This window comes from Hippopotamus amphibius, chromosome 3, assembly GCF_030028045.1.
Source record: "Hippopotamus amphibius kiboko isolate mHipAmp2 chromosome 3, mHipAmp2.hap2, whole genome shotgun sequence".
Lineage (NCBI taxonomy): Eukaryota > Metazoa > Chordata > Mammalia > Artiodactyla > Hippopotamidae > Hippopotamus > Hippopotamus amphibius.
Genome location: NC_080188.1, coordinates 128530815 through 128544894, shown reverse-complemented (window position 1 = coordinate 128544894; position 14080 = coordinate 128530815). Strand labels below are relative to the sequence as shown.

Genomic DNA, 14080 nt, shown 5'->3' with positions numbered 1-14080 from the left:
ACCACCTGCAAACACAGGTGCTGGGCCACACCTGGCATGCGCCATGCTGACCCTGAAGCTGGAAAATGACTAAATCCACCTGACTGGAGTGAAGGCACTTGAATTTTCTGGAGGTACAGGTTGTAAACAGAACCACAGGCTCAAAGCCAGGATTTAGAAAGGCCAGCAGGTGATGTTAGGGGGTTTAGAAGTGAGGAGAGAGATAGTGCTAACATTTATGAAGTGTTTACAGTAAGGCAAGAACTATTCCATTTGCCTTAAGTCTGTGAACTTGTTGCTGTGGTTTCCAGTCCTACGGAGAACACGGCTGAACAAAGAAAAGTCCTCTGTCACACATGGGTGGGGCAGCCTGCGAGTGAACACCAGCCCTGGCCCTGATTGCCCAGGTGTGCACCCCGACTACCACAGGGGGGCCTGGTGATTAGCTGGCTCCAGGAAATGGATAACCACCGGGGTACATATGCTTATGCAAACAGATGGAGGACGAGGGAGACCAAGCAGCAGCGATGTAGCACCACATTCTAAACAGCACTGTGGAACACCTGAGAAATTTTACCTCCAACATTTTTGCTGGGGCTGGATGCCAAAACCCCAGGCTGGGGAGGCGTCACACATGGAGGACAGACACAGCGCAGAAAGGCACAAGCCTGCCACATATCCCCTGAACAGAGCGCACCCGGGCCCTGGCTGCTCCTGCTGTGCGGTACGCGGGCTTCTCCTGAGACGCCGCTGTGTTGCCGGCACAGGGTCTGCATACGCAGCTCGAGAGCTGGTGTCAGGAGCCTGACCCACCGAAACCAACGGTGCTTCTCTCATGAGGGCCTCACACCCTGTCTGGTTATTACAGTCCAAGCAAGGTACAAGAGAAGACTTCTAGAAGCAAAGAATCAGGCTTTATTTTGCTGTCGTTGTTTTAACACAGGTCTGGTATCGTAGACATCTGTTAGTCTTGCATTCAGCATGACCAACCCACAGAAAAGAAAGTAGAAACTCAATGAGCGTGTACTCACTCCTGCCCCAGGGCCGGCACCCTCCTACCCCAACAGCCTTTGTGCTGCCCACCTGTGTCCCCTCCCTGTCACACCAGGTGAGCAGAACAAACACCGCCCCAAGGAGAAACCCCGAGTGCCCTTTCATCAGCAGCAGCGGGGATGAAATAAGACGCGGCGTTTACCTTGGGTGGGGTGGAGAAGCCAAGCAAATCCAGACGGGGCAGGGGCAGCACGTGCACCCCTGGAGCCAGGCTGCTGCCTGCAAAGCTCTCTGCCAGGCGAGACCAGAGCATGCCGTCCACCGGCAGTCCCCGAGGTCCAGGCCACATCAGTCAGCATCCTTGAGACAAGTGAGGACGCCCTGTCCTCTGGAAGTGCTAGGGTCCCGGGGAGAGCACATGAGGACAGTGTCTTCCGCGAGGAGCTCCTGACAGAAAGGGTCCCTGAGGAGGCGTACACAGGGCAGGCACAGCAGCCCTGTGTCTGTCCCAGGGCGTGCTGCTGTCTGTCCCAGGGCGCGCTGCTGTCTGTCCCGCTGCCGGCCCCACTGTCCTTGAGGGCTAGGTCTGCCTCGCTTGGGAAACCTCACCAAGGGTTTCCACACCATTTACAATGGGAAAGTAAATCAGAAATAAGGCATCAGACATTTGACTTTTTTATTTCCATATGCAATGTAATGTTTAGGCACGCTGCTTGGGATGCTATTTCTAAAAAAATCGTTGGCCATTTTTCAGAATATCCTTTTGGTTTTAAATACTGGTCAGGAAAAACAAATGATGTAAAAATACGTGGATAATTTTCTATTACAGAAATGAAAAACTGATTTGCATCTAAAAGTGCAAGAGGTGAAGTAATTTAACCCTTTCACCAGACAATATGGCAATATACAATATATTGCTTCAGCTGTTTGAGAAGGCTGTGATGTATTTTTATACTGACATAGAAAATTATAAATTACATTGAATTAGTATCCATAATCACTATAATATGTACACAAACCAGTTCTAAAAAAAATACACTGGTTTAGAATTTACGAGTGAAAACCTCACAAGGTACAGTAAAACAATTACCATGCTTAGGTGCCAGGTTTTGATTTCTAGTTTAAAAACACTAGCCTGTAAAATGAACGCGCTCTAATTCCATCAGCAGCACGAGCATTTTCCCGCTGACTAGCCTGGTGTGATCTAGGGCTGTTCAGTGCGCAGACTGCTCTGAAATGTTCACTGGTGACGCTTGTTAACAAGGTAAATTTTGGTGAATGGGTTAAAAGGCAGATGAACAACCAAAACAAAACAAAAAATGAAAACAAAAAAAAAATCCAAACCACACGCCATGTACACTCCAAATATTCTAGTGTTTCACCTGTAGGGATAATTGGTTCAAGCAAACGAGACTTTAACAGAACATATGGCTTTACAATAACATCAATTTATCAACTAAGTTGTAGCAATAAATACTTAATCTCTACCAATAGACTTACATTTTTTGATCCGTTTTAAACAATACAGAAAACAGTTACCAATCAAAAACTGGTTATAAAAAGAACACCAAATATTTCTTATGCAAAATCACTTTTGTAAGTTAGAACAACCAAAATAACACTTAGAGGGCATTTCAATCCTACAATTCCTCGCCAACCTGGAAGAAAAATGAATTCAGAATTTTGTACAAGGTGAAAAATGTATGAAAACTGCCTAATACTTTGGTCACACTAATAATTGTCAAATAGTTATGTTTCAAATACAATAGATCTGTGTATTCACTTTTATAAAACTATTCTTACAGCCATTTTTAACTATAGTATTACTACTATTATTACATGGGTGGCAAGATCTTATTTCACAGGCTACCCATTGTTTAGAACAATATAAACATACGCAAAAGTTCTTGGTATTTGTCAATGTGCAATATTTGTACACGTCTGGGATTCTCTGTACACGTCTTAGACTCTAGAATAGAAAGGTTGCTGGTCCTGATCCCTTGCAGAGTGAGTGCAGCGGTGGCGGCGCGGGGCCCCGACGCAGCCCGAGCCCGCGGGGGCGCCTGCGGTCCTCGGTCAGCAGCAGCGCAGCAGCAGCGGGGCGCGCATCATACGGGGCCGTTAACCGCCGCGTCACCGGGCACGCTCGGCTGCTCAGTCCTGCGGGGTGAGATGGACCTCTGAGGACTCACAGCAGACACGACCCCGCGCAGCTCCCCGAGGGCGCGGAGCGTTTGACTACCGTCTATGCATGACCAGCACAAAGCCTGCCCTCAGCAGTTACTTCAGGGAATGCTTCTTAAATGAATTTTCCTAAAGCTCAGAAAATCTAGCTGAAGAGCTCTAGTTTCAGCTTCAGCTACCTAAGCATTTAGCAAGGGCTGCGGAGGAGCGGGGGCTCCAGAACCACCCTGCCTCAGCCCCTCAAAGGCACAGGGACAGCCTGGTCGGTGCTCACCCCTCTTCAAAACAGCTTTTTCTCTGTTCCCTACGTTGCAATCCACGTAAAATTTCACTTGAAAAAAACAGGATTCTGCTACTGGCGGGGTGGGGGTGGGGGACAAAAGAAAACTTGGTGACAGGACCAACTGTGAGAAAAGAGGTGTGCACTTCAGCAAATGCACTCCCACGGAGCAAACGTCAGGGGTAACGCTGGGGGTGGGGTGGGGGGATACGACAGGAACAAAGTGGTTACAGGACACCCAGGACCTCCCAGCCAAATGACAGCCTGAACAGGTAAGACATTCTTGGTGAAGTCACCTACAGCTCATGAAGGAGACTCCAGAAAGGATGCTCAGAGCTGAAACTGGGAAGCACACGTACTCTGCAACTAGCACGCAAACTTCACAGATGCTTCAGACCCTGCTAGTCCTAACGGAGACCCACGAAGTCAGCTCCACACACACACGGCAGACTCGACCCACCTTCCATGGTGTCTCAATACATCACAGAGACACAGGCACAAGCATTCTGGAACCAGACATAACCAGCACACGCCCTGCCTTCACCACTTACAAGCTGTGTGGTCTTAAGCAAATTTCTTAACCTCTCTCAGCTCAGCTTTTTTCTCCTGTAAAAGGGGGACAACAGCCCCCTACAGAGCTTGTGGGGGGCGTGTCACCCTGCCTCTTCCTCCCCAAACCTCCACTAGAGCCAACACACACAAGCAGTTCTTGTAATTAATTTGTTTTATACACACAAAAATTTTTAATTACAAAAGCAAACCCCTCATGCTAGCTGTAATTTCCAGGCAAGAAACAAAAGCGGGGCTTGCTGCGCCAGGAACACACAGGTCTTCCCACCAGTGAGCAGAGAGTGCCCCCTGCTGGTTCCCACTGGTTACACTGCCCCTAAAACGCCTAAATTTAGGGGGGGCCAGGTGAGAGAGCAAGTACCTCTCTGAAATGGCTTTAAAGGTTACTTTATTCCCTATGGAAGGAATATACAAACTTGGATATATTTAATCAAAAAAGTTCACTCTGGGCGGCGCTGAACAAAGGCCCTTTTGGTCCAAGGGCAAACCCAGGGTGGCCCTCGGGGCTGGGGCTCTGGCTCGGCCAGTCCCTCCAGACCACCGGCTCAGTCTAAGCAAAAGCTGACTATAATGTCACATTTCAAATCCCTTGGCTCTGGAGGTGGGATTTTCACACTTCATCCGGACAAGACATATACACGTGGGTGAGTCAAAATCAAAACCAAAGAGGACTCATCTACGAGGTGAGAATATTTAGCCACACATGTGAAAGGGTCTCCAGGAAAGCCCTCCTGTGCGTCACGTGCACACATCTGTGGGAAACGGGCACTAGGAGCCGCTGGTGCCTGGCAGCCGGGTGACCTCGGGGTGGAAGAAGCCCAATCCTGGAGGGGCTCAGTATCAGGCTCAACCTAGTGCCTCACCAAGAAAAGGGAGCAGGGAGGACACGCCGGCACGAGAGACCCGGCCCCAACAATTTCTCAAAGAGCCACTGACGTTACTGAACCTCCAAAAACCAGTCGGTTTTCAGCTTCTGGGGCAGGACATGAACTGTTCCGTCTAAGTTCTCAGCTCAGCCACTCTGATTATCACATGGAACCAAGAAAACACCACCGTGCTAACAAGTCACCTGAGGACAAGTGTCATGACCCCCCACCCCCCCACCCTGATGCCAACTTCCCTCCCAGCTCCCAGGAGGCAAGGACAGAGCGGGGCCTGGGCAGGGTGGCAGGAAGTGGGGGCTTACCTCTGCTCTGGGCTGCTGCTAGGGGGCCGGGGGGCCACAGGCTTCCCCTCTGCCGCCTCTGGGCTCTCCTCCACATCTTTACAAGCAGCATCTTGAGAGGTAGACAGTTTTCCTTCCTCACTGCGGTAAAGAGGACGACAGGCAGCATTAGGCGCCCGGGCGGCAGCACTGGGTGGAGGACGAGGGCGCATGCAGATGGCGCTGGAAGTCATGGCGGCCATGGGTCCAAGCCCCGGGGCGGAGCATGCTCGGGGAGGGGCCACAGGGACCACAGACACGACTGGGGAACCACGGAAGGGAGGACCACACACAAGTGGGAGCCGAAAGAGGGACAATGTAATGCGGCTGGTATCTGGTAAAGAATGGTCCCACTTCACTGTACATACCGATAGGATTTCAACACTCTGAAGCCAAGTGTGCAAAACAGAAAAAGAAATGTACAAGAGTTTCAGAATACTCCTATAAATGAGGTATTTGGGGGAATAATATGTCCACGACTGCACATAAGCAAAACTGCAGACTCGGTGAAGGTGTCAAATGAACCTGTTTGAAGGAACGAGTCTTTAGTTAAAGATTTTTGCCTTCAGGGCCGAGCCCCCCATCAGCTTGCTGACTGATGTCACGTGAGCAGGAGGCCACACGGCCTGAGCCAGGATGGACTTCTCGAGCTGTCCGCCAACAGTGCGTGAGCAGGACGAACCATACAGGGAAAGAGAGGCAGGACAGTGGCCAGAAAGGCAGAACCAGGTCCTAAGGGGTCAGAGGGCTTGGGGAAGCGAAACGTTGAGAGGATGACCTTCCCCATCTAAGGCTCTTGGTGGAGAAAGACAAGCAGCCAATGCTTTCAACTGTTTGTGGGCTGGAAATGCAGATTTTTGCCTATTTTCTCTGGTGTTCCTATTGTGACACAATTCAAGATGGCACTAAACTGAGCTTAAGGGCAGCTAAAGGTTCCCTTTGGGACGGTCCATCATTCTCAGCGCTGGGTCCTATCCCAGATTTGCTTATGAAAAGCCTCACTTGACTTCTCGGTGGCTTTCAGGTGGGTCTGGGCAACATATGAGGAGGAAAGTGAACAGAAGCCTAGGTCATAACTCCTCATAATCTACCCCCTTCTCCACTCCCTGCACACCAAAGCAACTACCCAGATGTGTTCAACACACATTACTTTCATTCTTGTAAAACGTACAGTCCTTACACACGTGTACTTTGAGACAAAGGACTGGCCTTGAACTGCAGGCCTGCCTGCATTTAGCACTGTGCCCGCACAGCCTGCAGGACCGTCTGGTTCCTGCTGACTGCAGCACCGCACCCCACGGCGCACACCTCCCGTTTTACTGCAGCTCCCACAGCGACCCGCGCCTCCGTGCACAAGCTGCAACGCCGTTGCCACTGTCTGCTGGGGCCCCCGGGGACCCGCTTGGGCATTTCTCAGGGCTCCACACCCAGGGGTGGAAGAGGCGTTCCCCACAACAGCGTTCCTGCAGCTCCACAGCCCCAGTGATACTCAGTACTCCCCACCTTCCCAGCTCCTGCCAGTCTAACAAGGGGTGTCTGGTGATGAGTGAGTTCTGATTCCCTCTCCTCAGTTTGCCCCTCTGGGTTTCCCTGTCTGTAAACCGGCGAAGGATATTTTCTGCCCATTTTCTGATTTGGGTTGTCTATCTTTTCCTTACTTGTTTGAACACTAAACATTAATTTCTGACTGATTTAGAACTGTAAGCTTCCCCCCTTAATTTGCCATTTGCCTCTTAATTTTGTCTACAATACTTTATCAACCAGAAATTCTTAACTTTGATGTAATGCAATTCTATTCTTTGCATGAAGTTTATGCTTTTGGCAGTTGTTTTGTTTTGAAAATAAGACCTTTTCGGCCCACAGGTCAGGATACACTGCACTTTCTTCTAACTACCATGAGCCTTTGGCTGCATCACTTAACTCCAGTATCTCATTTTCCTCATCTGGAAAGTGGAGTGATAACCACGGTACTTAGCTTACAGGGAGCTTGAAAGAAATAAACAAGTTAACACATGTGAGACATCTGGTCCAGTGCCTGGCACACAGGAGGCGCTGCACACGTGCTCCTGCCCTCGGAAGCGTCCAGGCTTCATTTGTTCCCTGGAGTGAGCCAGCCTCTGGCCCGCACTACCTGCTGCACCACCCACCCTGGGACTGAGCTCCCTACCGCCACACCGGCCCCTTTAACTATCTGCGTGCTAGTATCACACTGTTCTAATTATTTTGACTCTGCAGCATGACCAGTATCTGCCAGGGCAAGTCTCTTCTTTAATCTTCTTATGGTTCTCTAAGCAATTTGGGAAACCTTCTATTCCACATGAACTTTAGAGTATGTTTATCAAGTGTCTGTTATAAATCCAACTGACACCGTGACTACACCTGCACTAAACTCGCAGGTTGATTTGCGGGTGGCGGGCGTCTCTGCAGTACTGAGCTGTCCTGTCAGAGTGGGATGGCCTGCACTTGTCCAGATCTCCTCCTGTGGCTGCTTTTATTAGCACTTTTGAGTTTTCTCTATAGATATCTGGGTTAAGATAATTCTTAAATAATTTATACTTTGATGCATTGTGTGACTGGTCCTTTTCTTTTTATTATACATACACCCCAGCTGCTTATTACTGATGTAGAGAAAGGTTACTGACTTTTAAAACTGCTCTCCTACACAGCGGCTCTGCTGAACTCTTCCTAGTTGCAAGTTTGCTACTGACCTAGATGTAGCTGACCCTTATTATCTGCAAATAATCAGTTTCATCATTTCCCATCTCATCTTTACCGATACCTCTATTTCTTTCTCCTTTCCTCTTAACACTGCCCAGGACTGCCTATACAGGGGCAGTGACAACGGGTATCCTTACCTGTTCCTTACATTAAAGTTCATGCATCTACAATGTCTTCATTAAGTATGCTTTCTGGTGCAGTACTTTGGTATTTAGCTTTTATCAAGTTAAGGAAATTCACTTCTCTTCCTGCTTTGCTCAGAGTTTTAATCATATATAGCTATTTTCAAAAGCTTCATCAAAAACATCAAATGACTTTCATTCTATTAACAGGCAGTGAATCACATGGGCAGATTTTCTGATGCTGAACCATCCCTGCAGTCCAAGGATGAGCTCTAACTGATCATTGTGAATTATTTTTAGTATACTGTTGGGTTCAGTTACCAAATATTTCTATCGAATTTTTCCATTTAGTTTGCTTGTAAGTGACATAAGCGGATCATTTTTGTAATTATCCTTATCTGGTTTTGGAATTAAGATTTCACTGCCTCATAAAAAGATCCAGGCAGTTTCTGCACTTCTTCTATTTTCTGTAACAATTCAAGATAGGAATTAGTAGATTAACATGCATGGAGGGACTTCCCTGGCGGTCCAGCAGTTAAGACGCCACGCTCCCACTGCAGGGTGCATGGGTTCGATCCCTGTCCAGGGAACTAAGATCCTGCATGTTGCCAGGTGCGGCCAAAACAAAAACAAAACCAAAAAACCACCACACACAGCGCAGCACCGAATCCCTCCTGTCACTGACGCCGTGGTGACAGGAGGCTGAGGCTGACCCGTGAGCCTGTGCCTTGCTTTCCTCCACAAATAACGGCTGGTTTGTATCCTTTGCCAATTTAAAAGAGTTATTCTTAGATTGCTGCCTCTTCCTCTGACATTAGGTTCCTCCTATATCCTGCTACTGCATGTTTCTTTGCTGGTTACAGCTTGTCTTTTCATTTTATTGTGTCTTTTGGAATCCTAGAAATTAAATAAAGTCAAATTTATCAATCTTTCCCTTTATGGTCTGGCTTTTTTATGGTTAAGAAATCCCTTTTCACGAAGTTGTAAGATACTCTCTTATGCTGTCTTCTGAAAGCTGTAGTTTTGCCTTTCATATTTATGTTGAGAAAGAGATTTAATTTTGTTTTTCTCCAACATGGATAATCACTATTTATTAGTCCCTTCTTTCCTCACCAACTTACGTCACTCTAACATGCACGAGGGTGAGGCAAAACTTATCCGCACTCCAGGTATATTAAAACTTCTGTCAGCCGCACTATCTTATCAGCGCTTTCCGTTCAAGGCTACTGTCTCACCAGTCACTGCTGTGCAGGTGTGAACGTGTTACATCAGTTCATTTGTAACTGCAGTGCGAGCAAAAACGGATTGCCCCACTTGTGATTTGCATGAGCAAAGAGTAGCGTGCAGCAATTCGTTTTTTGTGGTCTGAGAGTGTGCATGTCCACACACTTCTGCCCACACTGTCAACACTCCAAAAACTTCATTTTGAGGTGTTAAAGCATCTTCCTGTATAGTCCTGATCTTGCTCCAGTGGACTTTCACCTGTTTGGTGCCCTGAAAGCAGCAGGAAGAAGTGAAGACAGTGGTGCATTCGGGGCTCGCAGCTCAGCCTAAAACATTTTTAATGAGGGAATACAAAAGCTTGTTGACAGATGGACAAGTGTATTGAAAAGCAAGGACATTATGTTGAAAACTGATCTGTCTTTTCTAAAAGTTAACTGAAATAAATTCTACAGCCAGAATGCGGATAATTTTTGACTCACCCTCGTAAGTGTAAGGGGTCTGTTTGCACAATTCTGTGCCGAGGTCACACACATCATCTCAATAATAACAAGTCTTGCTACCTAATGTGGTGAAGCCCCCTCACTCTTCTCTCTTTAACGTGATCTTGCTTGCTATTCTTGGCTCCCGCTGGTCTTCTCTGTGAATATCACAATTGGCTTCTCCCTTTCGTACAAAACTCCACTGGATTTTGATCAGAAATATGTTCATTTTATAGATTAATAAGAAATGCCAAAGATATCGTCCCATTAGCAAACATGGTACACCTCCCTATTTATTTAGGCTTTTGTTTTTATCTTGCAGTCTTAGTTAGAGACAAAGTTTAACTCCCTGTTTAAAAAGGGGAGGGACACATCTAAGACATTTTGCGTTGGTTTATGAGATGCAATTGATTTGTGGGTGTATCCAATAAACTTGTTAAACTTCTCTCATAATTCTAATGTTTACCTATAGATCCCACTGGAATTTTTTATGTAGAAAATTATAACCTACAAACAAACAATAACCATTTTATTTCTTTCAAATCTGTATACCTTTTATTTACTTTTATTTCATGCTGCAGGTGCCAAGTCCAGCAGCACAGTGCTGAAGAGAAGCAGTCACTGTAGGGCGTGCTGTCTGGGTCATGTCTTTGAAGGGAATATTTCTTCAAACTAGTGCTTCGCTGTTAAGAATAAAACCTGTGGCAGACTTTCAGTAGACACTTTCATCAGTAGCTACTTTCTATTTCTAGGTTGCTAAATAGTCACAAACAACTTTAATTTTTATCAAATGCTTTTTTGTTTGTCTATTTAAAGTCCAAAAGGTTTTTATCCTTGTATCTGGGAATTACCTTCAACAATCTTTACAATGTTATAATATCCTTATATTCATGTGATACATCCTTGGTCATGACTTAAAGACACATTGCTGGATTTGGTTTGCTAGCTTATAACTTCCAAGTGCTTCAAATATAGACCCACACATGAAATTAGCCTACAATTATTTTTTCTTTCATGCTTTGCTTGTTTTGTGTTGACTTCATGAGTTGGGAAGCATTACTTCTTGTGATCTGACCCCTGTCTGTGTAAGATGGAGACCAAAGCTCTAAGCACTGGTTTAGTTGCAGTCTGTAGGTTTTGATAGAATGTTTTCATCATTCTTTCAGTTTTAAGTTTTTAATTTTCATTATGATTCCTTTTTTGACCCATGAGTTTTTAAAAGTGAGGTTAATTTCCAAATGTGTTTTTTTAAACCTGTCATTTTGCCACTGAATTCTGCTGGCTGCATTGTGTCTGGAGAAAATGACTTGTATAACACTGAACCCTTGGCTTAGATGGTCCAAGCTGTGGAGCCTGCATCCAGTGCAATTCCTATTATGGCGAGAGATTTGTCAGTTTTTCATACTCATGTATTTTGAATCAATTAGTCTTCTGAACCTACAGTCTTCTAAACACTATTAAAAGGGGAGGGGTGCAGACACTTAGGGACCCAAATTCCATCTCTTCGTTAAGATTTAATGAATTTAACGTAAAGATGTCAGGCTAATGTCTGAGCCCACTTTGGAATCAAATTAAAGATGTTAGTATTTGTGGTTTCTCCCCCACCACCCTCCCAACAACCTGAAGCTGCCAGTATGAGGTAGCCCTGGTTACCTTTTGAAGACCGCAGTTTCTGTCTTGGCATCTACAGTGAGGCTGAGAGTTTCCTTCACGCCGCCATTCATCACTGTCTCAGTTACCTTGTCTGTACTTTCTGCATCCTCCTCTCCGTCAGAGCTGGCTTCCATGGCCACACTGCCTGGCGCTGGAAAGAACACACGGCTGACCGTCAGAGACACCTGTGCACCTGGCCACCCAACGTCCCCTCTGCTGCTTGAAGAAGAGAAGTGAGGTGATGTGCCTGCTGTTGCCTCTTCCCGATGCCCACGAGGGAGGAGCTGCGTGGGGCCCCCGCAGCACAGGATCAGCACGTGCCCTAACCCCGGTCTCCCCAGCTACCCGCACCCCCGACTTCCTCCCAGAAGACAGTCCTGTCCCTCGTGTTCTCCAGCTCCCAGCACAGGAGAGTGGGCAGCCATACATTCTACACCACAACCCACCAGAACCCAGTTCACAGTTTATCCACGTATCCTTCTCATTCGTCCTCCTCCTCTCACTTGGCCCACACTTGGGTCCTATTCTTTTCTTTTTTTAAAGTTACCTTTTTGTGGCTCCCTGTGGGTTACGTCTTTGCTCTACGGGGGGAACCGTGTGGTGCCCTGGTTATGCGCGTACACTCTCACATCAGGCTTCCTGAACTCACACCCAGCCTTGCCACGTGCCAGCCGCAGAGCCCGGGGCAAAGCACCCAACCTGTGCCTGAGTCTTCTTATCCACAAAATGGGGATGTTTGAACCTACCTGTAGAACCGCTGAGGGATAAATTAGGTCATCTACAGACAATCTTTAGAAGAATGACAAAACACTAATTTCTGGGTTTATTAATTTTCCAGAAATAAATTTTCACAGCCCCTCGGTTCCTGTGCTCTCTACCCATATCCTCATTTCTTTGTCTAAGGACTGACATACGACCAATTCCCTCTTCTCACCTCTTCACTGACCTCCGCCCTCTCCCCTCACTTTCCACACCCTTAACCAGGTTGAAAACAGTTCAAGGCCTATGCAAGGAACAAGTGCATATTTTGAATGGGACAGCAACTGGATACCCTTGACCATTTCATCTGTTCATAAAGGTGGGAAGAAGATAAACAACCACAGAGCCTGAAATGTGCCCAGACACACACGTGCACCAAGAAAGCAAACTCCAAGGGACAGAAGAACTGGGTGCAGGCTAGGCTTGGAGCGCACAAGACTAGTTCTGGTTTTATTCACCCTGGGTGCTGCAGGCTAGGCCGTTCATCCTCTCTGGGCCTGTCTCCTTTCCTGTCTTAAGGGGACTGAATGACTAGTAACTTAGTTCCCTTCCTCCTTCTAGGATCAACATGCTGTGGTTCTGGAATAAATACACAATTTCTTTTCATCAACAGCCCTGAGCACATCAGACCCACCAACTCATTTTCCTGGGTCCTCTGAGCCTCTTGAACTTTTTTAAAAACCTGCTTTGCAAAGACAACTTTTCAGATCTAGAAAACGCAGCCTAAAGTTAAAGTGTGAGCAACCAGCACAGGAGCGGCCCACAGGCGGTGCCCCGGGGCTCTCTGCACCCACCTTCTGGCTGCACTGCCAGCGCAGCCACACTGGGCGTCAGAGGGTCCACTGGCTCAGTGCTGGTTTCCATTTCCACTGGAGAATTACTCCTTAAAGAATCTTTTGTACTTTTAGAAAAGAGAAAATTCAGAAGTTAGCAGTGGGAAATAGACCTCGGTTATCATCATCTGCAAAAACACTCTGAGCATCAGTTCCCATCCCACTGGGGAGACAGAGCTGGTTACAGACTCCAGGGACACACAGATCTACGCGCGGATGGCACGCTGGGAGTGGCAGAGGAGTGTGGGTGGGTAGATACTCCGCTAACTTAGCAGGGCAGTCACGAAGGGACTTAGAGGTTCTAGACAGTTTCAAAATGCCCCCAGCCCCTCACAGTCACACAATCACCATGTCCCAGGGCTGGGACAGCAGTGCATACATTGTACGATATGAACTGCATCTACAGTGCCATTTGTACAAAAACCCTGATCACCTCAAGCCAAACTGCCCAAGGGGCTTGGCTCTCTTAGTGATATTTAATGTGCACAAGGGCTTGTAAAGGGAAGCAAGCTGCTTCTACAACATTCTCAAGTAACCGGAAAAGCAAGAGGTGGAAACTTGACTGTCCTGTACTGCAGCGAAGTTGATGAAATCACTCATCATATTTTGGAGACGTTTTCCATACATCTCACTTTTACCTCTGAATAACAGCTCACCGTCATTATTAGAGTTGCTATAAAGCCTCCTCCTTGGTTTGTCTACAGAGGTAACTGCTAGTTCATAATAGTTTGTGTTCTTATTGTTTCCATTACCAGTGACTGTTCAGAAACATCACTTGTTAGAATAAGGAAAGCAACAAAGTCTTTCAATGGGGTGGCGGAGATTGATTTTTCTTCAGTAGATGAAATAAATCAATGTTAAGCAAATCAAAGTAAGTCTGACAAGACATGACATCCACGGTTAATACTCAAATGCTGACAATATTACTCAGGAAAACTACAAAATGACAGTTTGCTGTTACTGAAAATTACAATTAACAAGACGGAGAGCCACACCTGTCACACCCCTTAATTTACAGCACTAGACTAGCTACAAATGGAATACAAGTTCATGTTACCTAGAAGTTCGAGATCTACTCCTCA

General features: G+C 46.7%; 1 protein-coding gene across 10 annotated transcripts in view; it reads right to left on the bottom strand.

Moving 5' to 3' along the window:
• Nucleotides 1-1634: 1634 nt before the first annotated feature.
• The window catches only part of PPP6R3 (protein phosphatase 6 regulatory subunit 3), a 125138-nt gene continuing 112692 nt past the window's right edge, over nucleotides 1635-14080 (bottom strand). For all 10 annotated transcript variants that reach the window (XM_057728795.1, XM_057728793.1, XM_057728794.1 and 7 more), the window contains 4 exons: nucleotides 12960-13066; nucleotides 11407-11557; nucleotides 5193-5312; nucleotides 1635-3132 (listed from right to left, as the gene is read on the bottom strand). In XM_057728795.1, coding sequence (XP_057584778.1) covers nucleotides 3081-3132; nucleotides 5193-5312; nucleotides 11407-11557; nucleotides 12960-13066 — 430 coding nt within the window. In that variant the 3' untranslated portion in view covers nucleotides 1635-3080. The remainder of the gene's footprint in view (nucleotides 3133-5192; nucleotides 5313-11406; nucleotides 11558-12959; nucleotides 13067-14080) is intronic.